This window comes from Emydura macquarii, unplaced genomic scaffold, assembly GCF_026122565.2.
Source record: "Emydura macquarii macquarii isolate MOO-44397 ecotype Brisbane River unplaced genomic scaffold, CSIRO-AGI_Emac_v2 contig_1253, whole genome shotgun sequence".
NCBI classification, from domain to species: Eukaryota; Metazoa; Chordata; order Testudines; family Chelidae; genus Emydura; species Emydura macquarii.
In genome coordinates this window covers 65136270-65163549 of record NW_027131390.1, presented here as the reverse complement: position 1 = coordinate 65163549, position 27280 = coordinate 65136270, and the positions used below count along the sequence as shown (strand labels likewise).

The window sequence follows — 27280 nt, the reverse complement described above, 5'->3', positions numbered from 1 at the left end:
GCTCCATAATGGGTTAGTGCTGAAGATGTGGCTTGATCCTCTTGCCAAGTCACAAACAAATGTAACCTCTTCTGCCAGTAACAAGAGTCCAACCAAAAGTCCCAACAAACAAAAAGCTTCTTCCACTATTCCTGGGTGTCTCTGCAGCCTGCTGTTGGTCCCACCCCTCAGGCTAATTAATTATGGAATAAGTGAGGCTTAAAGTGACCGTATGACAGGCTGAAATTTTCCATGCTTGGTCTCTGTCCAAAAGTGATCTTTTTTTCCCCCTTGGAACACACACAAATTATCTCTAATAATTTTAGGAAAAGGTGATAAAAGATATTTTACACACATTTTGATTTTGGGGGGGGGGGGGGCGGGCAGAGAAGGTGGGTGGGTGTCGCAAATCAGAATAAAACATTGAATTTCAAAATTTTCCACAAAATGAATTGCTGATCTGTGTTCCACATCTCCACAGGGGAGCAAGGGTATGTAAAACACTCTCTTACTACTTTTTGCAGACTAACAATACAAGTTGCAGCCCTGTGGTGAGAGCAGTAACTGCAGGACCTCTAACTCCCCCTCTTGCAAAGGTGGATGCGGAGTGAGTAGTCAAGGGTGGAGAATGAGTGAAGCCTTGATTCCATCTGTTTCCTGTGTCCCTGTTCGCCTAATATGCCAACCAATGCAGTTCACCTGTAATGGAAACAGTAGGAATTTGCACTATGCATTGGGCTGGTGTCCTCTGGAGCACGGGAGGAACCAGAGACCATTATTTGAGTCACACTATAATCTGGCTTGCTCCTAAGACACAGTATAGCCATTAGGGAGCAGCAGAACATGTAAAGTGCACAAACTGACTAGTTTAATAATTCTAATCCTTTTGTTTAAAAAAAAAAAAAAGTTAATACATCATTAAACCTGCACAGTTAGTGTCACAAAAAGTGAATAAATGCAAAAACTGAAGAGTCATGATCAGTGTTACATTGCATACTTGTATTATTTTGGAGGGGTTTTCTTGCTTAAATCTGTAGATCACTTTATTATTCTTTATGTCCTAAAATGTATGGCATAAAAGACACAGCATATGTGATAAGGTTGAGATAATGTCACTGTTCAAATCTATCATTTATATTTCCTGATATTTTGTAATTTTCTAACTATGCAAACTCAGTGTTGTTTTAACAACACACTGTCATTTTAATAAGCAGCCATTGAAAGCCATTCATAAGGCCCTAGTCTCATATGGAAGGATACTGAAAGACTCTACATTCTGCAAACTCCATTCTGTTCTAGGAAGATAAGACTTCAGTGTCTTGACAAAGAATGAATGTTTGTCTCTGAGAATCACTGGGGGAGGACAGATAGTGGGAGAGGGGAAAAAACAACAACAACAACAAAACACTTACTTTTTTTATCCTTGTACATTTCACTGGCAATAGCCTGTACATACCTAAGGGCAGAATTTGGCTCATAATTTTGATAGTGTGCTTAATCATAGTTACCCAGTAATTTAAAAAAAAAGATTTTATTAAATACTTAAACAGATTGTTGTCAGCATCTGTAATTCTCTGTGCCAAATGTCATTGAAACACATACTATGATTGGGTAATAGAAAGGACTAGATAAATGTAAGACCACTAATAACTGTGTGCACTCTAACTACTGTATGCAAATGAAAACTACAACAATGGTAATCAAATCTCATGCTTCAGAATATAAACTCTTGGCCTGTAGGGGTTAAGAAAAATGTATATAATGTACAGCATTGCATAATTAACTGATGTGCAGTTTGCAGGAGCTCACCTTTCTCTGCAATAAGTTACTAATGGAGACAAGATACATCACTACATAAACAAACGGGGTGTTCATTTTTGTTTCTTATTGTGAAGTTTTTCTTTACTGATATGAAGATAGATAACCAAGTTGACAACAAATGTGGAAGTGACTACCACAATATCTGTTCCTTGTCATTCACACATACAGAGGTATTGACCGTGTGGAAATTGCTCTTGTTCAGAAGGCTAACAATAAGCTGATTTGTTCATAAGATCTTTCTATATTATGGAACTTTACAGAACAGGTAAAAGTGTAAGCCCAACATCAGTACTTCATATCTGGATCACAGTAGTTGAGTGCATTCTCTGTTCATTGCATTGATTGGAGTGGCCTCTCTAACATGCCATTATGAGGTATGCTGGGGGAGCAGAGTTAAGCGAGATGAACGGTGACATAAACAGTTAGGGTACTTAGATATTGACATTAATAGGATGGGTGCTTGGGAAGTGTTGATTCCCAACCAAAGTAATAGTGCAAAACTATTTTGGTCATTAATTGAAAAAATTAGTCTAACTATCCCTCTCCTCCCTCTGTGTAGCTGGTATAAATGGTAATGCCAAGCAGTTTGGAGAGGGGGGTCAGCTCACTGGAAGTAATAACCATTAGCACCATTAACTCTGACCCTTCCATCAGATTTCACATGAAGCGTTGTCCAAATCCTGTTGACTTCAAAGGGTGTTTTGTCTGGATGAGGATTGCAGGATTTGTCCCATAGTTAATGCATAAGGGATTTTGATGGCAAAGCTGCCCACAGTCAGCATACCCCGGAAACACCTCTAATTGGTTCTTCTGTTTGACCAACTGTTAGGCAATACAGGTCATGAAAGAATATTTGTTCATTCTGGAAGGGGATACATGTGGTGGTGAGCTGGGCTGAAACAGACTTTGAACATTCCTATTGTCCCTTACATTTTCAGAAGTTAGCCATGCAACTCTCATTAAGTCAATCCTTTCCTTACAGCACTGGTGCAATAAAGAAGAAGAGGGTATAGGTAGCAAGTCATCCCACCCAGCCACAGAGCATCTGGGTCATTAATCCTGTCTAGTGGTCAAAAGAACTCTAGGAGAAGGACCTTGCTATTGAAATTGTTTATGCAGCATCCTCAAGGAGACACAGTCTGTTAGCTAGTATTTGCCAGTCCCAAGTACATAGGCTGTGATGTTGAACACTGCTCCGTGTTGGCACCCGCTCAGGTGTCCCTTCCCTCTTTGCTGAAAGCAGAAGAATATCTGTGGGATCCACTACGCAGCCAGCACTTCCCTCCTGCCAGTCTTTGTGTTCCCCCAAAACATTCACTGCAGAATTTTACCTAAATGTTTGAATGGGTTTTGGCTGGCTGAAGTTCATAATACTCAGAATGATTGGGCTTGTATCTTAGCTATCTATTCAAGTTCCTCCCTGGTGTGTGTAACCAAATTCCTTTTTCATTTAAACAGAAAGCTGTTATTCCATGCACACTAGTGTTGTGCCTGTATGTTGCTCTTAAGTCATTCTTCCAACAGGTGTACTGAAAACTATAAATGTATTACTTTCAAATTAACGTTAGCACTCATTAAACTCAAGTGTAGTAAGTACACTAAAGCATTTTTTTAAAATTTCTGACAGTATGCTATATGTGTTTGCCAGCTTTATTTAGACTTTAAGCTCTTTTGTGCTGGGGCCTTGCTGTTTTATGTGTCTGTAAAGTACTAGCGCACAGTTGGTGCTGTATAAATTATAAAATAATATCAGCTGGTTGTTTTGTTGATAGCATTATAAAGTTCTATGTTTTGTTGTTTGAAAATGAATAATTGAATACTACACTAAGAAGCCCTGTTAAAATTAATTTTAAGAAGAAGGGATGAGAGAGCAGAACAAACTGCATTTTATTCTTGAGACCATTCATATATTAAGTTGAGTTCTCCTATTTTTTTTTCTCATAATTTTCAGTGTGGCTTTTTGATGCAATATTTCTGCCATTTCCTGGATTTTATTGGCCTAAAATGGTCTTGTTTTCCTGTTGGTTTGAAATGAGATTGAATCTCCACAAGATTTTAAAAAGATGCTGCTAGACAGTGACAGAAGGCAAATCAGAATTTAGTATGCAAGGGAAAAATAAAGATTGGGAGATATTTCTTGTGACTTTTCAGTATCTCTTCGCTATTTATGTGAATTTTTCCTAATTGTGGTTTTGCTTAATGATGTGGACAATGCTGCAGCCCCATGCTAATGGGTTTCCAATGCTAGTGTGAAGTTTACAGCTAATACTCCAGTGTCCTATGGTGTGTAGCACTAGCTACTTCTTGCTAACTAAGGGCATGTCTACACTGCCCCACAGTTTGGACTATCGAGGTGTGAGTAGCAGTGTAAACCAAAATGCTGCGCTGTCACTCCCTTGTGTGGATATTGTTGGTACAAACTAAAAGATTCCTATCTCACATAAATATAATCCTACTTGAAGAGAACTATGGTAATGCGGCCTAGGAACCTTTTAATTTGTGCTTACAGTGTCCACATGGGTGAGTTACAGCACAGCTCTTTGGTGCTCACTGCTAATCACACATTGATAGTCCAAACTGAGGGGTAGTGTAGATGTGCCCTTAAAGTGCCCTGGTGAATAGTATGACTCCTTCAAAGAATCAAGATATCTCCCACTTTAACAAGAGCCTGGCCAGGTACATCACTCTTCTCACCATCCCGTCTTTTTAACAGCAAAGCTCCATCCCCTTATCTTCCCTGCACAAACATACAGGTCATGGACACATTACCCACATTATTCCTTCCTTAACACAACCCCTATAGCTGTCTTGGCACCACATTTTGGATCTGGTGGGTAGGGAGATGAGCTCACACTGAAATCTGCAATGAAATCCTTGCCCCATTGAAGTCAATGGGAGTTTGTCATTGATTTTATTAGGACTAGGATTTCTCCCTGGGCCACCAATTAAATGGTGTTGCAAGATTGAACTGGTCCTGATGGGGCAAAAAGTTGATTTTCAAAGTCAAGGTAAATGAATAGCCCAAGCATGATGAAATTATTTGACCGTAAAATTATTATTTCTCCTGGAATTGACAAACACATTTGTGAGGGTTTGTTGGTCTGACATTTCAGGTTGGAGTGTTTTTACCAGCAAAGACATACCTTATGTTTGTGGAAATCTGACGATATCCCACTGAAGTTAGTGGAAACTTTACAGGCATAAAAATGCAGAACCATTAAAACATTTGAATTAATATTTTAAATTCACATTTCAGGATCAGTTGCCCTGTGTACGTGTGCACTGCTTTGGAATTGCACTCATTTACAGAAGAGGGGAAAATCCAGTTTTGGGTATGTCTAGACTGTAATCATGGGGTGTGATTACAGCTCAATCTGACAGACCTGAACTAGTTTTAATCTATTTCGCTCCAGCCCCAGAGCAGTGAAGCTATGGCAGTGTGAGCTTTGGTGTGGGCTAGCCCCACGAGTAATTTACTCAGGGTTCCTGGCAGGTTTGTACAGCCTGTGCTGGAGCATGCACTGTCACAGCTTCATTGCTCTGGGACCTGAGCTAGCCAGATTAAAGCTAGATCCGATATGTCAGACTGAGCTGTAATTACACCCAGTGATTACAGTATAGACATACTCATCTAACCTCTCTCTCATAATCTGGACCCACTTGCTACCTAGCAAACCCTCTTTTCATCATCTCCCTCTGAATTGTGCACTGATTTTTAAAAGTATGATTCTTTTTAAAAAAAAACCAATATACTATAAAAGACCAAATTAATCTTGGATATAATGCTTTCTCCTTTATTTTTGCCTTCCAACTGTATTGATTATTAATGTTATATTCTGGGATCACGAGGATGTAATGAAAACATAACACATCACATTCAGGGCCATTGACAGCTGATTTAGTGTAGAGCAGCCTTCAGTTCAAAATTTATGCTGAGAGACTAGTCCACTGCACAGCAAACCCAGCATTAGGGGAGAAGAAAGGAAGTCTATGCTAATGTGACCTCTCTTCCCACCTTACCCCCCTGATATGCTGTATGCTCCTCAACCATTGTCAAAAGCACATTTATAGCTACTGTACAATATCAAATATTAATATATGTCACTTTAAGAAACAAGTGGATAGATCTTGTTCTTTCATGCAAGAGCTTCAGTCAAAAGGTTCTGTATGCTACAGAACAGATGCAACTATTTTATATACACACTTTCTTTTGAGGTATGATTCTGTTATGAAAGTGACTGTGTATCTTACTCAACAGATCTGCTCCTTATGCATATTTGGAGGCGTAGCTCATTTTTTAGAGCTGGTTCACACTTACTGCGTGATTCGATGGCAGTCGATGGGAGTTACGCAAACTACGCAACTACTAGTTTGCGTAACTGACGTGGACTGCTCTGCTTCCCTTCTGCGCGCTGTTCTCACTGCGCTGAGCCGACAGAAACAGTGTTCCCATCAACTCAGCGCTACACTACTTGAGGGGTGGACTTACTCAGTCGACTTCCTGATCAATTGAGCAGGTCTCACTGACCGCTCAATCAATCAAGAAAGATCGATCTGGCGGCGGCAAAATTGAACATAGCCTTAGTTACAAAAACTAAGTTTGCTGCTTTTACGCCTGGTAAGACTACAAGAGCCAGCACAACTCGGAGAGCATGAGCTGGATTTTATTCATTTTTGTGCTTACCAACAGAAGAAGTTGTATCTGTGCAAACTCACTGAGGGCAAAGGGAATTGCATGTTCTTATGCCAGCGTAGAATTTTGCCTTGCATTACTCTTGTGGTGGTTCATTCAATGAAGTTCCAGATTCTGTAACTACAACTCATACTAACTGAAATGAGAATATTCATGTGTGTAAGTAAGTCCTGCTCACCATGAGTAAAGGAATTCATTTCAAATTTTAAAAAATCAGGAATGTCATCTAATCATTTGACAATAATAGCCCCAAACCAAATATAGTATTTCTCCTTAACATCATGTTTTATGGGGATTTCTAAACTTCCGGTGTTCCAAATTATTCTTCTGAAGCTTTAGCGGATTAGTTTTACATAAAATAGGCATTTTAAAATAGTCATTCCAAAGGAAAGAAAAGGCAAAGGTGTTTCACTAAGTAGTTAACACTTGTTGTCAAAGCATAATAAAATTCACAGCAGGAAAAGTAAGACAATAGTGTACATTTCTTAGATGGGTCATTAAAGGAAATGCAGGCCATCTAGTGAAAAATTAAAGTTTTAAAACTCTGTACCTAATTGTTAACATGGTTTGAGACATGATTTTTTACTAGAACCTTCCCTGTAGAAATATTACAGATAATAATTTTGCTTTTGATTTATTGTTTTTTATTGGTTTTGAAGAAATGAATACAATAGAGAAATGTAGGAACAGTCTTAGGTCTAGAAAAATAATACATCAGAATAAGTGTAATATGCAGTCTATGTTTGGAACAACTGTATGGTGAAGAAAGTATCAGAATGACAAGGAAAAACTACCTTGGATTGACATAACACTTTCATAGGAAGGAGAATGAAATCCAGAGATCAGAACTCCAGATCTGATTTTAAATTCAGTAAAAGGTGATTAAAAAGGACAATCTCATATATGCCCAGGATGAAAAGCTAACTTATTATATAACATTAAAAAGCCTTTCTGGGTAGTCAGATGTGTTTCTTATCTAGCATGACATTGCTTATCTGGTCTTATCTCCCAAAATAATGGAATTACTGGATGAATTTGATGTTCGTTTTCCAGCAAGGATTTTACCCAGTGGTCAGTGTTAAGCATAGTTTGTCATCACTATTCTAATAATATTATTCCCATGATATGTTGACATATGTTAGTTAAAGGCAGCTGAAGTCTTATACAGCCAAGGTATGTGATTTTAAAATGGCATGAGGGAATCTTCATTCATGCCTATAAAGTGATGGTCTTTTGCATGGCAATGTATCTTCTGTATCTCCAATATCAATCAACTCTGCTGATTATTTTCTGTTTGATTAGAGATAATCTACAGCAATTCTACAAAGTGGTAGTACTTAGGAGAGGAAGGATACTGTAGTGTACCAGAGTAAAATACTCTGGGAGTGGGTAAACCTGGATTCAGGTCCCTGATCTGCCACGGAATTTCTGTATTTCAGATTTTTAAAGGTATTTAGATGCCTAATGATGCCAATAGGTATCTTTTAAAATCAGAAAGTTAGGCACTTTGGCACTTTTGAAAATCCCAGTAGGTGCCTATCTGCATCCTTAGACACCCAAGTTCCTTTATAAATCTAGCCATTAGCCTCTCTGTGCCTCGTTTCTCCATCTGTAAAATAGGGATAATAGTATTGCTTTACCTCACAGGGATAAATACACTGAAGTTTGTGAGGCGCTCAGATTCTGTGGTAATGGGGCCCATTATAATTACCTAAGATAAAAAGATACTTACTTTAATAAAATGAGGATGATTGATGCATTTAAAGTTACAATAAGACTCAATAGTATATTTAATCTAATGCAATTTTTTTGTTTTGCTTTTTTGCAGACAAAACATGGATGCACACTCCTGAGACTTTATCAAAGCATTACATTCCCTACAATGCAAAGGTAAGAAAATGTTCATTAATTTTCCTTTTTTGTTTACATTTAAAAAAAAATTAAAGGAAATTTTGAAATAAAAAGTAATTTTGAATAGAAAAATTGAAACTTTTAATTTTGAAAATGTCAAAATACTTCAATTTTTTTGGATTTTGTTTTTTACTGAAACAATTCAACGAAATCAATATGAATTTGTGAACTGTTCCATTGTTCCCAAATCTGCTTTTTTGTTTTGATTGTTTTCTGGAAAAAGTTTCAGGCAAAAAATTTCACCCCTTTCTCTTTGGTGGATCCACTGCAACATGAATTCTCCCCCTCTCCCCATATGGAGTGCTGCAAATGTGTCAGGTTAATTCAGCTCATCAGAGCGGTTCCTCAGTCACCTCATGGTCTTAGAGGTGAGGATTCCTTCCTCATCCCTCAGACATCTGACCAGCGCCTGTTGTTCTGATTGTGTGCTGGGCCTTGGATTTGTCCCAGAGAGGCAGGTGATGCGAGTCTGCTAGAAAGATTTCAAATTTTGAAAGTTGTTGCATCAGAAAAAACTAAATAAAACTAGAGAGGATCTCAGTGATCTCATCTCCCCATATCACTGCCAATGCATTCTTATCTTCCATATCCATGGACTGTTCAGCTCTCCACAAAAAAAATTATATCAGAGAATATTATCAGCTAGTTCTGTTACTGTTATCCTGTTCAGCATGGTCTCCAACACTTGTTGCATAGTGCAGTGAAGACGCCGCACAGAAGGTAAGCACAGCAATCGATGGGAGTTACGCAAGCTACTCTGCGTAACTTGCGTAACTCCCGTCAACTGCCACCAAATCGCCAGGTAAGTGTAGACCAGGGCTAAGAGGTCATCCTTTAGGGCCTAAGGAATTGAGCAGGATGAAGTCTAGTGGGGGACTGAAGGAAGAAGGTGAAGAATGTGGTAAAGACAAGCAGGTAAGAGAATGAAATGTGTGGATATTAAAACACCTCCTACCTGGGTAGATAAGTTAACCTGAAAGTATGAAACCATGGTGTAATGAGAATAAAGAAACATTATTTGCTGAGGACAGTACTTCTGGAAAGTATTATGCAGCATTCATTATTATTTAATCATTATTGCAGAATCATTGTGATAGCAACAGTTTTGTTTTAGTTCTTTCCCTCTTGTTTCCACCTTATATGAAAAAACTTGATTTAGCCCAGTTCCACCTGCCACCCCTAAATGAACACAGTTGTTTGGAAGAGAGGCAAGGTCCTATGGAAAAAAAATAGCATTAAAGAATATATCATCATGCATTTGCACAAGAAGGTCAAATTAAGGTTTCACAGGGACCTTAATACTGGAATTCCCTACCTTTTGAGTGCTGCTTGATTTTGCAACTTTTATAATTTTATTTTAATATTGTTTTATGTGTGTAATTTCCTAGATTTCTATAGTATCAAATTGAAAAAAACAAAATAGAAATTCCATCATATTGTCACCCACATGGGTCTTCAATAGGATTGGAACATTTAGATCCAGCCTGAGGCAGACACTTGGAATGTAAAATTTCAGCCCAAATGGTTAAAGTTTGGCAAAGTTAAAAGCAACTGAAAATAAGTTCTTGCAATGGAAAGTGTTGGGCACCCTTAATAATAGGTGGTGCTACCAGCCATGCTTATCATAAAAGTTCTCTCATTTCATCTGTGGACAGTACAGCCATTCTAGCAAATGCAGAATCATTTTGAAATTATTTGAGATCAGTTTGCAATGTAAGATCAGTTTGACAAAACATTACTTTTAAGCAGAAAATTCCTATTATCAGATGTTTGAATGCTTCCTTGAAGAGCAAAATTATAATTGGATCTATTTCATATAATAAATGCATATCTTAACATCACTTCCCTGTAGCTTTTATTATACAGTTTTATTTGCCATCTTCCTCCTGTTTGAACTGTCACACAGGAAGTCAGCACTGACAGTGGAAATTTGAACCAAGTCCTGCTATTCACAATGTCAATGTGTTTTTTTTTCTATACAATTTTAAATTGAATTTGCAACCAAAATATATATTACTGTAGTAACTTTGGCAGAAGAAGTAGCTTTTATCTTGTAGTAGTCTTCCCTGTCTTCGATATTTGGTGGAATTGATGCTTCATCCATGTTTCAAGAGCAAAACTGAAACTGTACTCTGCTCTCATAAAATAAATGTCCTTGACCAAGTTATCTCCTCCATCTTTACTTTTCATTTCTAGTTCTGATTTCTTTCTTGAATCTGTAGAGACGGGAATCTCACAAACAGGTGTTGGTACAAGTACTTTGAAAAGTATTTCAAAATGCAGAAGGGAACAAAGAAGCAGTGATACCCATAAAAGAAACAGTTCAGCATCAACATTTGTTGATTTGAAATCATAAACAATGGAAGACTATCTTCAAAGAGCAGTCATTCCAAGCAGAGACCTATATGGCTGAGTGCTTTCTCTAATATGTCTATCATTTAAGTTGTGTTGGGTCTCCCTATTACTTACCTGGAGCATTGGCAGATTGTGCAGAGTATTCACCAGGATATCTTAGAATGCTGCTCCAATACTGAGAGTGTGCTACTGCTTTCCATCAAAGCAGCACATTGGTATAAAAAGTATTTGGCTGATATACCATAAAGAAAGCTTTGCACAACAATGATCACAGTGCTCCTTAAATAGAATCTTGCAGAATTTCGCTTTGGTCCTGCAACAATCACTGTCAGCATATAACCACACGATGATATATCACAACTGAAACTTTTAAAAGGCTTTCACATTCTGGTGTGACAAATTGATATAAATTCACCTCTGTCCGCTCAGGTGCCTGTCATGCTTTTATCTTGCATTTAGAAAACAATATGGTAAGATTTAGGGACCAAAAATGTAATACCACTTATAAAAGATCAGTCAGGGAGAGGTGCCTGATTTTGAAACTACTATATGATTCCTCTGTTTATAAGCTTATAACAGCCTCCGAATTAAATTAACTACATTAAGTATACATTTACAGTGCTATAGTATACCCATAGCTCAATTTCTATATGGTAAAGAAGAATTATTTTACTCAGTATGAGCCTTTCATATATATATTAACAAACCAGGCTGTTATATAAATATAAAACCCAATATACAGTTCTAATATTTGAAACCCCTTGCTCACCACCGGTGCCAATAATTTTCCTGGCTGCCCACAATAGAAAGACTGAGATCCACTGAGGTCAATGAACTATACCAATTTATACAAGTTAAGGTTCTGTCTCTTCAATCCCAACATTAAAATGTCATTTTCATTACATTTTCTTGGCTTCCAATATTTTCATTTGTTTTAAAGATTAAGGACACATATACATCAGTACATCATTGCTTTTTTCAGCACTCCTATTTTGTAATTCTGTAACATTAAAAAGCGTATCCAACCAATTTTATATATTGTGTGAAATAATGGTTCAAATGTAGGAAGCATTATGAAGTACCTGAGACTGGGCTCATTAGTTTTTAGAAAATGCTTATTGCCCACATAAATATTAGCGCATTGAGAATTCTGTAATATTATATGTCCATGTCTCCTGCATGTGAACATTGACAAAGAAAAGTACCATGTAACTATTTCTCGTGGGAATGCTTTGAGATAATTAGTTTAGTGAAGAGTAATAAAGATAAACTGATTAAAAAGTGAAATAGAATAAAACTTTGATGGAAAATAATACCACAGAATGACATCCAAGTACACAAGTCAGTTTAAATCAGCTAAACTAAACTAAATTCTCCAGAATAAAAAAAGGAGTGTACTAAGAATTTTTTTCTGATTTCCCCCCTCCTCCCCCCCAAATAAAAGATAATCTCTATTTCTGAGAAAAGGAGAGGAAAAGAAATTGGTAGTACATAACTGGAAATGCTTTTTTTTTTTTTTTTTTAAAGGCAGTGAATGTGCAATACTTTGCTACAGATCTTTTTATATAAAAAAGACCAATCAAAAGCAAATTACGTGCAAGCTGAGAGGGCTTGGCACCTTGCAGAATGGTGTACAATTCTACAAATCATAGAAAATGCATTAATAGTTTCTTTCATTTTTCTTGTTGCTTTGGAAAGGCCTTTTCATATATTTTAATAAAGAATTAGCAATGTATTGTCCAGTACATGTGTGCAAGTCAGGATAGCTTTTATACCTTAATAAGTATGTGGCTACTGGCTTGTGTATATGTGCTAATGTTTGCTTTATACATGCATTGGTTTCATCTTATCCACAATCTTTGGATAATTTAGGCCATATTTCATATTTGCAACCATAGAGATTAAAACTGCAAAGATTTTGTATTCAGTTTCCTTTTTAAGATATCTTGCGGGCTAAGTTTACAACAACAACGACGCCCCCAGAAGAGTGCTACTGTTGTACTAGTTACAGGCATCCAGGGATATATGTGCAAAAGGATGAGGCAAAGAGATATTTTCGTAAGAGAATTCATATATGCTAAATAACTGAAACTGAGAAAACACTTAGCTAGTTTTAATTTCTGAAACAAACTTGAAGCAAGTACTCAGATAACTGGAACTAGGTCTGTAACTAAGCCATCATGTCATAAACTAAATACAGTTTTAATAAATAGGTGGGGTCGATTGTGCCATCAAGGCATAGCCATGGTTCTGACTTTCAACCATAGCATTTAATTAGCTTGTTCAAAAGTTTGTTCAGTGGTGGTTTGAACAAAATTTTATGCCATACAATTTGCTCATTTATCCAAATGTTACATTCCTGTTCCTCTGAAACTCAGATGTTGCAAATTACATTTTGTTGTACTATTATTTACTTATTTATTATATATGCTAATCACTTTTCAGATATGAAAGAGGAATGTTCCCTGATCCTGGAAGTTTGCAATCTGAGGCCTATTCTATTTTTATGTTTGTCTTGGCATTTTCATACAACAAGAAACTACAGCATATTAAGATCAGAAAAGAAATGAGAAGTGTCAGAAATGTTATGAAGTTACATTTTTTATAACTTCTCTTTTTCCCCCCGTCTTTTCGTTAAATATATATATATATATATATATATATATATAGATGACAAAATAAAAGAGACATTGGTCAAATATCTTTGGCCTGATTCATTAATGAAAATCCAATTATGTCAATGGAATTAAGCCAGACTTATGTAGGTGTAACTGAGATCAGAATCTGACCGTATATATTGGCTGTATGAACTGTAACTGGTACACATTGGAAATTACAATTAAGGGAAAATTCTGATATTTCAGCACACCCCACAAATTTCTCATCTGCTACGTAGATCTCTTTTATATTCTGCACTTGGTCCCTCCAGAAAACCAATGAATAAGATTTTTGTGTGAGAATCAAGTACAGAATGTAAAACAGAGATTTGAACTGAAAATAAGAGGTAGAAGCTATAAATTCCAGTCAGACTTGACTGTACCAATTTATTGATATCTGTCTGATCGATCTACCTATATATATATATAATATAAATGTATACTATGTATATGTATATTACAGTCTAATAATAATTTTAGACCAGAGTATACATAACCTGCCAGAAACTAGTGAGAGCAACAGTATATATGTAGCTAGGCCTTGCATGTTTGTGTATCTTGTTGTCCTTGGCCCAAACAAGGATAATGTTTTGTTTTGGGATAATGAGTATGTAGTATAGCCATACATTGAGAGGATAATCCAACACGCTCTGATGTTTTGTGCAATAACAAAATCAGTGTAATTCAAATCATGTACAAAGAAGACAAGTGGAAGTTTTCCCATTGTGGCAATATTCCTCCTCCTGCAGCAAGTTTACGTTATCATACTTTGACATTTGATATACATTACATCAGGAGGAGTATTTTCAGTCCCTTTTAGTCATTTGTTGAATCTTTATATAACAATTTTGAAGGGCCTTTATTGTATCCTGTGCCATTGAAATCAGTGACAAAAACTCACAATGACTTCCCTGGGAGCTGGAACATGCTCCTACCGAGTTAGTGGTATACTACCCTTTTGATTCTTCTAACCTGTGGCATTCGTCCTGCCTATGGCTCTGCGCACCAGTTACACTACCCTTATTTCTCTTTTGCATTCAACTAGTGAAACACAGTTGTTTATATAACCTTCTCCACAGAATTATCTAAAAACACTTCATTAGAAAAATTGACTATTGCATAAGTAAGTTTGAGGAAGGAAAGAAAATAGAACTTAATATTCTAAGGTAATATAAAATAAATGATTTTCATCACTGGGGTGTATAGGAAAAATCAATAAGATGAAGACTTAAGGTTGTTTCAAATAATAGTACAGTAGAGAGAGAACTAAAACATTTGCAAGTAATAGTAATTGAGATGGAAGTAGGATCAATAAGGTCACCTTTAGCTGAAGAATGAAGAATCAAATAAGGTACAAGCAAGCTGGAGGTATAATGATGATGAAAAGAAGTCAGGTAAGTTTCATGAATAATTTTAGATAAGGGATATTTAAAACAGGATTTGAAAATTAATTAATTATCTCAAAGGTTGAGGATGATGTGCTCAGTGTGACAGGCCTGAGCAATGAGCTATATGTGGTAGAGATTTGAACAACTAGAAGTTTGGGAAACAGAAATAAGTGGTGGCGTGATAAGGAATTAAATTTTATGTATGTACTTCATATTATAAGAATTATAAGAACTAATGAATAGATTGCTGAAAATGCCTTTCCTGCTGTTAAACAGGAAGTTTTTTCTGAAGCTCCATGAATCTGGTTCATTTAAATGTCATTCACGACTGGGTCTTCAGCAGCTGAATAAAAAGAAGATATAGCTGCTGGCACAGAATGGGGCTTCAAGCATATTGTAGCAATGTATATTGTAACATCTGTGAGACATTAGAGCCAGAAGGCAGCAGGAAGGTGATCTATTTGTAAACCAGGGAGTGGGCTAGCCTGCCCACTGCTAAAGACCCCTCCCCCAGCCCAAGGGGAGGAGTCACTGAGCTCAGGATACAACTGAGTACGGGGGACAACGAATGAAAGACCAGGAAGGGGTGTGGGGGTCACAGGGACAAATGAAGAAAACCAGAATGGGACATGGAGCAGAGAACCCCCGACAGTGCCCACTGCTTCCGGAAGGTGTCAAGGGAGCCAGCGGATACTGCCCAAAGGAACTCTGCCCGGATGCATGAGTGCACAAGGGAACGGAAGTAGGCCCCACAGTCACAGAGCGCTCCCCCCTCCCCCCCCACCAACCTCCTCTCCCTGGTCTGGTAGATGGCCATTTTGGCCAAGGCCAAGAAGAGGTTGATGAGGAGGTCTCGCGACTTTGTGGGGCCACAGATGGAGTGTGCGTAGATGAACAGGTGTGGGGAGAAGTGCAGCCAGAACCTCAGCAGGAGGTTGTGGAGGAATCAGAACGGGCTGCAACCTGGCGCACTCAAGGTAGATGTGCATCAGGGTCTCCCTCATGCCACAATAGGGGCAGGTGTCAGGGTGAGGGGTGAACCGCGCCAAGTACACGCCTGTGCTTACAGTTCCATGAAGGAGCCGCCAACTGATGTCCCTGGTGGGCCGTGGGGTTAGGGTGGAGTACAGACTGGCCCACTGGGGGTCCTTGTCCTCCGCAGGTGGCAACAGGTCCCGCCACTTGGTGTCGGGACAGGACACGAGGGCAAGGAAGTGAAGGGTGTGCAGCACAAGCAGGTAGAGATGATCCCTCAGCGCGGTTCAAAAGAGGACCGGCTACAGGTCGTGCAGCTGGCTTGGTGCGTGGGAAGAGCGAGGCCGGGGCCCAATGGAAAGCACCGGAGGGCCGAGACCAAGGGGGAGGCGGGGAGCGCCGTCTCCCAAGACCCGCTCGAGGGAAGGCTGCCCTTATCTCCTGGAGTACGCGCTCCATCGAAGGATGGAGAGCCCCATGCGCCAAGCCAGCGCCTGGGGGTCCACCTAGTCTCCCCAGTCATAGTCCAGGAAATCTCCGATCTTGGTGACTCCTGCCAGGACCAACCTCCATCGCACCGAGGGGGTCTCTGCCACCTGTACACAGAGCTTGGGGTTGTGTACCAGGGGCTCCCTGAGGAGATCCTCCCCTTCAGTGACTGCAAGGGGCCTGGAGGCTGAGACCAGCCTCCAGGTCCAGAGGAGGTCCTGGTAGAAGACCAGCAGCTTGGAGAGGTCTCACAGAAGACCTCTCAGATGGAGGAAAAAGAGCTGCCAGTTGTATCAGAGTCAGCGGAGGAAGGGGTGTGCCAAGTGGCTCCACGCCAGACTACCCGCACCATAAAGGAGTCTCTGCAGGACCTGGAGGCAGAAGGTGTGGACCTGACTGTGGAGACAGCACAGGCCCTGCCCTCCCTTCTCCAGGGGAAGACTCAGGAGATATATAAGCCCCAGAATGGTCAGAGCCTTGTTCCCAGTGGATTGAACAGAGGTTACTACAGGTCATTTAAGAGCACTTGAGGCCAATTAAGACCCAGCCAGAGACCTTAAGCTATCTAGGCAGAGGAGAGAGGAAGGAGAGCTGGTGGGAGTATTGGAGGAGTGTGGTGACTGATGGCAAGAGTCAGGGAGCACTGGGCGGGAGGTTCCCTGCCAAATCCCAGGCTCAAAGATACAGGGCCCTGAGAGAAAAGGACCCTGCCAAAAGGGGGTAATGGGACTGAGAGACTTCCCCGGGCAGAAGGATTAGAGGAGAGTCTACCCAAGAAGAGAGGTGATGGGGAAGCACAAAAGCTGGAAGGGCAGAGGGGGAATGGAGCCCAGGGGAGAATTGCAGCCAGAAGCATTGTCAGCAGTGCATAGCTGCTACTATTAGGGCCCCTGGGCTGGGACCCAGAGCAGAGGGCAGGCCTGGGTCCCTTCCCCCTCCCCACTGGGCAGTACCAGGATGGCCAATGCCCAGAAATAGGGGCAACAGGCAGCACTCTGACCCACCACAAGGAAGAAAAGTGCAGGACCCACAGTAGCAGAGCAGACAATTTGCACACATCACACAGACTTTTTTTAATATCCTAATATGGTTTTGACTGACATAAAAGTAACAAGAGTAAAAAGATGGGAAAACAGCTTTAGGTGGCAGTGATCAGGAATAGAAATGGAAGATGGTAGAAAGTTGAAGTTGAAAGGAACAAGCTTAAGGATTGATCCTACAAGCTGCTGAGCTGCTCCGGTAGAGAACCCTTGGGAGCTGAAAGTTCTTCTGGGCCATACAGATACCATTTAGCTCTTTGCTACCTTTTTATAGTCCTACCCCTCCCCACAACCTGCAAGGAACTCCACATGGGCCATGTTCTGCACCCAGGCAGAGCCTCACTGAAGTCAGAAGGGAAGAGATCTTTGCAGGCTCAGACATCCACCTGTGTCGGGCAGCTTGTCAGACCAGGACCCAAATTTGCATTCAAAAGATGTATTTTGTCACTGACAGCATTACATGGTGGGAGTGCTATTTGAACATTTCTGTGGTTATTACTGCAAACTCAAGTTAACTGACAATTCATGCAAATGCTTAAATATAGTACTACAATAATATTGTTTACTGTAAAACAGACCACAGTTTACCAAACTGATTATTTAGTACAGTGATTAAAGGGGGGAAAACGAATCTATCCGTCAAAGCTAGAATTTAAAGCCATCTGTAAATACCTTTAAAAATTTCCATTCACCTGAAAGTAATTTTTCAGCATGACTTTCTTAAAACTTTATAAGGAACAAAATAACTGTGCTGCATATCAATACTGGCGTTGTTAGCAAATCACCTATTTAGAACAGTGCTCTTTCCCCAGAACACACAAGGTATAAAAATTGTTGTGCGTGTGTATAACTTGCATTATCTTTACATTTCTCTATTTTTAGTAAAATCTTATAGGAATAAGATGTGTTTAATTAGATTGTAATGAGACCATATTTGTCTGAAAAATATTTTACTGACATTTGTCTTTTATTACTTAGATGCACAGTAAATACTGGGTAGGCTTTAATCTACTTTTCTTTTAGTTCAGCTTGTTACATTTATGGAAGCCAAATTCTTCATAAACTGTGTCCTGTTATCTGCTTTCACCTCAAAGTTCAGATTTACTCTAGGGGCATGTGCAGGTTCTAATGTTTGCATTTCTTGTGTTTTTGTTTGTTTTTCACTCAGGAAGCTATTTATGACCCAAAATAATGAGACATCTGTTCTTTTCGTTGGCATTCAGTTCATGAATGGTGGACATACTATGAGAAGACCCCATTTGGCCTTATTTCAGCTCTGTAAATGGCTTGTGGAGGCCAAAAAAGCTTTTGGAAAAATGCAAATACCAATAACGAGCTATTCCAGTATAGTAACATTCAATTGTACACAACGGAATAGAATGCCCAAACAATGGATAAGTGCATAAGTCCCAAAAGGCAGCAGAACAGTATAGGTTCACAGCACAAATAGGGCAAGCCATAATTTATTCAAGGGGGTTAATATATCTGCTGAGTGCTATAGAGCTGGGGGAGGGACCAATAGATTAATAAAGATATGACTCCACTGGTGAATCTTCTTACGTGGAGATCTGGTGCTCCACAACCAGCCCTCCCATCACACATAACCCCCGTGCAAAAGCTCAGTTCAATAAGGCTTTCTGAAGGTAGTTAGGAATTGGTCCAGTCTGAATAACTGATCCAATGCAAATGCTATATTACAATGTGTACATAAAGCAAAGGATTGATACACATATGGCAGAAGACATAGCAAACGAACACTTCGGGTCTGATTTTCCAACTGCCTTGCATCTTGTGTAGTTAATACTAGCAGTATAAAAGTTAATGAAAGGAAGGTGTCCTCAAGCATTTTATGTTCTTTTTACACAGATGCAAATGACAACACAGAATGCAAGGCACTTGGAGATTCAGGCCTTTATTCTTCAAGCTACCAAACAACACAGCAGAATATAATATTTAGGAAAGCTTTTTCACTTTTCTGAAGAAAACGGGGTTACATGTTGTGTTTGAAGCGAGGTTCATATGTTTGGAAGTACTCCTTGAGTGAGAGCAGGGAGAGCTCGATTATTGGGTGGACAGAATAAGAAATTACAAAAGTTGCTAGATAAATTGCACTGCCATGTTTTGCACTGTATTTGTTATGGGGTCCCACAGTCACATGTCCCTGCATTTTATCACAGGGTATTGCATATGCCCTGTGCATGAGGTTCTAACGTTGTTAGCCGCAACAATTTTTGTATTGCAAATGTACCCTACTATTGCTAGCAGTGGGAAATAATAATGTCAGGAAAATGACTTTCTATTGAAACATAGAAGTTCAAAAAAAGTTAAATGGAATTTTCAAGCCATGAATGTAGGGTTAGTTGCTAAGCTCCTCCAAATATATATTGTGGTTGTCAGTAACACTCCAACAGGGATTTTAAGTATGATACTGCTCAGTTTGGTAGCTCCAGAGTTTATTAAATTAAACAGACCTGAGCATTAAGTGTAGTGCTTCTGCATGAAAAAATGAATCCAACTGGGAAGATTCACGTTAAAAAGGAAATTAATTAGAAGCTTTGTTAAAGCTTTTAAAAATGACACTTTCTTCCTCATTAGAAGTAATTTAACTTTGTATGCTACATCTGATATATGCGGTAGAGCAATCTTCTGAGGTGGTGAGTATCCTCAGTTTCCAGTGCGGGCTGAGGGTACTCCACACCCTGTGGGAGTTCTTCAGTATTTGACAGGACTGGATCCCAAATTACTTATTGGGAACAAAATATGTGATGGGCTACTCAGAGATGTGGCTGTTTGTTCCAGATCAAAGAAAACTAAACCACGGGGATTTATCCACACAATAATAAGGCCTATTTCAGACAGAGACAAACAAAATAAAGAGATTTTTATGTGAAAAGGAGGTTGTTCTCTGAAGCCAATAGTGAGTAGAGATTTGTGCAGGTCTCTTACTGTCCCTTTCTGCTCCTTCCCTCTTGCTGGTATATATTCCTCCATCTCCCCCAAACCAGCGCTAAGCAACCAATTAGGCTCATTGACATTCCCCTCTAGAAATTCTTGCTGCACAATTAGATTATCTGCTGAACTGTAGGCCACTCAAACCTCAGGTTGCTGTTCTCTCTGAAATCACAAGCAGCAGCTGCAGGAATGTGAGGCTGTTTTAAATAGGGCTTTAACCTCCTGGCTGCCAGGCTTCAGGTGGTTACATGGCCACTATTTCAACTAATATGCTGCACAATCCAGGGGGAGGTTTCAGATTCTCTCACTGTTCGATAAACATACAGCGCCTGATTCTCATTTCAACTTAACTCAGCTCTAAACTAAACTATATTTGCACCCATTTCAAGGCAGCTGTACACCGCCATGGTGATGTAAAGGGACCTTAGTTTATGAGAGAATCAGGCCCACAGATGTTGTGTAGTTATATAGATACAGTATTTCAGAGCCTTTCCATAAACTTCAGGCAGAGGCGGCAGAAACGGCCACTCCCTTTTGCTCATTTACTATTTTTCTTCACTCTGTAGAATTAGCAAACTATCCTCCCCTACCCTCCTAAAAAAGCTAGAAAAACATAAATAGAATGTTCCCCCACACAAAAAAAAAAACACTTCTTGAACGGGAACAGCAGCAACTGCTGAGCAACAGCCAGAAAATCCTCATCTGTTTAGCAACAAAAACAAAACTACAGGAATCCCACTAGCTGCCAATCAAGACGGCATGAAAAAATATCGATCTGCCACTGAAATACCCTGTCTCGCGTCATTTCACGGCGGAGGCTAGCACATTGCGAGAATTCCGCCAGTGAGTAATTCAAATGTTGCCCACCAGCGGAGTTGAGTTTGACACCCCTGATTACCTGGGTGCACACCCTAATGAAAATGTGCTGCACACGCCTATGATGTAGAAGCTCATCCTCACTAGGACACTGTTGGACAGATCACTTGCGCCTGTCAGTGACCATTGAAAACCACCATTACCATAAGAGTTACATCCACTAACCTGTCACTGATGCTGAATCAGTCAGTTTACTGCTGCTGTCAGGAGCCTCTTCTTGAGTGACTCAAGACTGGGGAGCACAAAGGTGGGTTAAAACCCACGCCCCACATTCCAAGATGCATTTTGCGCTTTGTATCAGAGAACTGGGGTTTGGATTTAAAAGAGATCTCACCATTTATGTTTCAGGACAAAAGCAGGCCACTAAGAAACCTGTTCCCATGGGCACGTTATTGTATAAATGTCTATAATAGCCTTTTGACACCTTCATCTGAAGTATCTAATATTTGCCACTATCAAAGAAAGGGTGCTGAGATGCATTGCTGTACTGTCTGATTTGGTATTATCATTCTTAACATTTCCTTATGACCTTCAGTTTTAGATATTTTCCAACATTGTTCTTGGATGATACGTCTTCCCCTCTCCGGCTTTCTCCAGTACAACAGTATTCACTTGAGTTCATCGCCTGCACCCTGACAAGATTAATTTTCAACTCGTTAATGTTGCTTTAATATCACTAAAGATAAAAGAACTGGTGGTAGAGTAGGATTATTTAGTCAGATGATAAATGTTATCATCAATGTTGCATTGTTAGACAGTCAATTTAAGCCACTGCTTAGAAATGTCTCTATGGCATAGATCTGACTATAACCCTTACGTTCAGCATATATGCACATTCAGAGTACCTGAAATCTGAGTGAGTAGCTAAAATAGTTACAATTTCAGTTAAGACAATATAGAAGGGAGTGCAAATCTCTCAACTCTCAATTACAGTACTATGTCTGGAATATCACTGATTTTACCAAACAGATCGCTTTCCTTAAGACGGGACTGCATACCCAACATACAGTAGTACAGGGGCTTGAGGAATTATTGCAACTATTTGGGTTATAACAGTTGAATCGCTGCAAAAAAGTGTAGACATATCTTAATGACAAAATTACAATTTCTAAGGGGCAAACACAGAAGTATCTCCAACACCTACTCATGACTCTGCTGCCACCAATTGTGTTATAGGTCACAGTAAAAGCAAATAAAACTAAGACTTTTAAAACACCAGAGTGATAATGATTATGAAAAATGGTGTTGGGGGATTGCAACTATTATTATTTATTCATATAATGAGGACTTCCATGGTGTACTATGTGCTGTCCACATTTGAGTTCTTCCCTCACGATACATCTGCCTGGAAAGCCACCTCTCCTTTCCATTCTGGTACTTTGAAAACTGCTATGTTCTTCTGATATTGACCAGTCTTTAAAGAAGAAACTGGAAAGAACTTAGTCTCTCCTCCTGCACTTGAGACATGAACAATTAATTTTTTTTAAAAGCATTAGTGCAATTTGATTGTTTCCTAGCCTCTCCTCCTGCCTCCTGGGCTGCAAAAGTTGGCTAATGGTTACATTCCTGGAATGCTGAAAAATATCAAAATTGTGGCCTTCAACAGCAAGATTATGTAACATGGGGGGGGATTTCTAGGCTTCTTCCAAAGGAAAAAACAAAATATAATGCTACCCTTGTCTTTGAACTGGCAGGACCTTTGGCTTCCAAGAGGGAAACCATTCTGCCAAGAGGGCTAGAGCACACCCCACAGAAAGCACAGGCATAAGGAGAACGACCTTGGACAAGCTGCTTATTGGCAGGGACAGGAGGAGCCAGCCAAAGTGCCTCAGGGCACAGGAGGAGTGGTATCTTCAGCAGGAAGAGACACTGGTGATCTGCTATGGAGTAGGAGGCATGTCTTAGGGAATGGGAGCATTCCCTAATGGAGAGGCCCATTGAACTGGTGGCTGAATGCATTTGGGGTCCACCTGCTGCTGAGGCCACTGAACCAGCCCATGAACTGCCTCCTCTTCTGCCTGCTGACCAAGGTGCCACTGAGCAGGAGGATACTGTTTCAAGGACACCCCCTCCTTCCCGAGTGACTGGGAGAGGAGCATGGAGCCTACAAACCCCACTCGCCACCAGAATCTGAAACCCCTTGCAGGGTGACTGCCTTGAGTGACCAGGAGAGGAACAGTAAACCAAGTGCCTGCCTCCTGGTTTCCCTCAAGAGTCATTTTCCCCCATTGTGCCCTCCTTGTCAGAAGGAGGGCATGGAGATGGATTCAGAGACAGTAACATTTGGCCATTGTTCCTGGTTGCATTCCCTTCATTTTTTAAAAAAAGCTTTGAGTTTGACCTTTCTTTTTAAAAATATTTCAATTAAATGTTCCATCTAGTACTTTTAATAAATCTTATACCTTCTTTGGCTTGTGTATGGTCCCTCCTTCCTAAGCATGATGAACTTAGGATGCATGATACATGGGACATGAAATTGAATAGTGTACAATTGTCTGATGCCATGATACTGTGAACACATTTGTCTGTCTCCCTTCCCCGCATCTGCTAGGTTCAGAACCATCCAAAGTCTCAAAGATACATGGGAGGGATAGGGAAAGTGCAGTTAGTGTTAGGTGCTCACAGCAGAAAGCACTAATATTTTTCAGTGTAGGAGAAGTTCAAAACACAAAAAAGGGGTAGATGGCTTAGTTCACATGCAGAAAATCGAAACACAATTCCATTAACAATACAGGCAATGACAGCATCTGCCATTACCTTGTGCATAAACGGCCACTTTTCCCAACCTTAATCATTTTCAATTGTAGTGGGGATTAGTGCTCTATACAGCTTTTAAATGCATTAGCACTGCTGACAATGCATGGTGAATGGCTGTGTAACCTCTCCACAAGCAAATCCTCATAGGTCATTAACGGAGATTGAGAACTCCCAATAACAGGTTTCTAAACAAGTATGAAATAGTGAAGACAAAAACATTGCAAGAAGACAGCATTATAACTTGGCCGCCCCTCCACAGCGCAAACCCAACCCTGAGGTGATAACCACGTGGAGATGTCCTGTTATAATTGTCTGTAATGTGTGCAATGGTCACAGGTATGAATGGCATCCAGACAGATGCATACACAACACCACTGAGTTTTCAGCCTACCAAATGTGCACTCCATGACCATTCTGCCACTACTGAGTTTGTAACTGAATTCCTTTTTTCCAGGGTCACTGATGTCAGGGTACAGTTTCATGAGCCAAGTTAGGAGTGGGTAGGCGGGATCCCCCAAAATAATAGTTGGCACAGAAACACTGTCCAGAACAATATCAGTTCTGAGGAATAAAGTCTCTCCTTCCCTCTTCAAATACAATTCTGATCTCCTCAGCAAGTTGGCATCATGAATCTTTACAGTGTTCCCCACACTTGTATTCATGCATCTGCTTCTGTAGTTCACTAAGCCTTGGCGAATGAGTGAATAGTAACTTTTCAGTTCACATTCACTTGCCCCATGTGGTGGGCAAATATTGTGTTATGGGTGCCATGGATGGCCCCTACACAGTTCAGAAACCTCAGCTTCTCAAATCCAGCTATTATTTCTGTAACTTCTCTTATGGCAACCCTCAATGGGTAGATCACAGTGTTAATTGCCTCACAAACCTGCACAACCACAATCCCAACAGTGTACTTTCCATCCCCAAAATGGTTTGCAGTGGACCTTTCGCTGGCTGGTGTTGCTAGCTTCTTTAGGGCAATAGCAACCCACTTCTGAATTGATATGGCTTCACTGTTTTGGTGCAAGTTCTTCACACAGATCCATGAAAGTTTGTTTCCTCATTTGGAAGTTCTGAAGTGTTGGACACCCCTGGTTTCCAAAGTGATGTGATCCTAATACACCATGTCAGTTCTCCTGCACCAGAAGTGATGGTCCACCGATGAATATACCGTAGCAATACCAGCATTCACCATATCTATGAATGAAGATTACTGATCATTGACCCTCAAGATCAGCCATCTTCGACATGTCAGAAAGTTCTGCCCAAATTCTATCTGGCTTCTAGATGATCACCTACTCCACTGCATAATCATTGGTCGCACAATAAGGAGCCAGGAGCAGAACCACATCATCATCCCAGTGCTTTATGTCTTCTACCAAGTTTGCAGGAAGTAACAGTAGGGGAGACATGATCAGCAACTGCCATTAGCAAATATGTGAAAATAGGGGACAGTAACAATACTCACAAAAATGTTTCCTAGAGTCGTGTCTCTGTCCTCACAGAACCCTGGCCAAAAAGATAGTGCTAACATTGTGAAATAACAGCAGCCAGATGGACACACGTAGACACATGTACACAGCCTTATACCAATGTCCAGCATATCATAATGTGGACACTTGGAATGGTCTGTGCAAGCATGTACATGGTCCAGTACTCATTATGCTGGCACACACTCATAGCCTAAGTCTACATGTAGACAAGCCCTGAGACTACATTCAGATTACAGTAGCATCGATATTGTGCTCATTTTATAAATTACTTCTTGTTAGTTATCCTAAATCTTATGTCAGTCATCACTGAAATACTGTAAGGAGCTCTACAGGGAGGATACATAATGGAAAAAAATAGCAGTTAGCTTGGTACCATCTGTCCTAAGGCAATTAGCTGGCTGTCAGGTTAGTAGTGAACTAGATAGTTTTGTAATAGGAGTATAGAAACTAATTATGTGGAGCCAGTGCCCTGAATACACACACACAGCCCCCACTGAAGTAAATGGAAGAAGTGTGCACTCATGCAAGGAAAAAGTTTGCTCCCTTGTGTAACAGCCAGAAATGAAAAAAATAATTTATGTCCATATTAAAACCTGAAGGATTGAGCTTGGGAGCTTTATCTTTTTTGACATTGATAGTTTTGTTATGGTTTGTGTTTTTCCCACATCCTAAAGCAAAGGATTCTTGACTGTGAGGAGTAATCAATCATGTGATGATAATAGTAATTCAGAACTTTTGACATTCAGAATTTTTGACGCTATCTATAACAGGGAATTTATAAGAAGGTATTATTTTCAAGAAAAATATTGACACCATCAGAAGAAAACTCTCCTCTCTCCCTCCTAATCATTTCCCCTTTCATGCCTGTCACCAACTCTGAAGCTGTCCTATTTACATATCTGCTCTGGTCAGTTTACATGTCAATAATTCAGAAAAAGAGCCAACAGGATGTGCATATTACAGCAATATCTATTATCTTTTACTATGGAAACCTGCATCTTTCTCATACTTGCCTCCCTATTACTATTATTACCATGGAGCCTAGGAGCCCTACAGCTGATCCTGCAATCTTTCACTCCCTTAGGCCTAGACTGTGCCCAAGAGAGATACTTGGAGCCACATTTCCTCCCCTGCTTCCTCCTTGTTCCTGAGGAGTAGTATTGTACTGTTCACCTATGCCAGCAATAAGTCACTATCCTTAGCCAGTAAGTGGGTGTGCAGAGCCAACAATCTACCCATTCCCTAACTACTTGTTCCGGGAAGAAAGTAAGTTTGCATATAGCCCTGCCTATTCTCTTGTGCCTGTAGGTAAGATCCAAGTAGCCCTCACAAGCTGAAAGGGGTGGGCGCTAGGAATAGATATTGATCTTATTGCCTTTCACAGATGCATGGTCTGAGTCACAATCTAGCTCTATAGCTTTGCAGGATTCAGGTTCTTAGAGCGTAAGATTTTCAGGGCATGATCATCTGGTTATATCATACTAAATTAATTCCATGTCAGTGCCATTGGAGGGACCTTGGCCATTGGTGCAACTTTGTCCCTCCTGTTTTCTACCTATGGCACATGATAGTTTAGTCTCCTGAGACTTGTAATACTTTGATCTAATTCTGGTTGCAGGCTTGGTGTAGAGGTAGCTGGGTAGTGTTTTGTGGCTTGTGATGTATAAGAGGTCAGACTAGGTGATCTGGTTGTCCCTTTTGACCTTAAACTTTGACTCTTTAAAAATGTGTCTGTATAATGCTGTTCAATCCTATGGCACTCTAGTTTTGTTCTGTTAATTACCAATATCTTCTCTAGTGAGAGTCCTGTCAAGATAAGCTTTGTCCTTGGCAGGAAGTAATGCTTCCCTCTCTTTGGTCTAATTTGCTCTTATCTCCCTTTTAAAGATTTTAA

The 27280-nt window shown here is 39.9% G+C and overlaps 1 protein-coding gene across 6 annotated transcripts in view; it reads left to right on the top strand.

Annotated features, from left to right (window-relative positions):
• Positions 1 to 27280, top strand: part of GULP1 (GULP PTB domain containing engulfment adaptor 1) — a 253662-nt gene that overhangs the window by 145461 nt on the left and 80921 nt on the right. For all 6 annotated transcript variants that reach the window (XM_067549053.1, XM_067549051.1, XM_067549050.1 and 3 more), the window contains exon 4: positions 8322 to 8383. In XM_067549053.1, coding sequence (XP_067405154.1) covers positions 8322 to 8383 — 62 coding nt within the window. The remainder of the gene's footprint in view (positions 1 to 8321; positions 8384 to 27280) is intronic.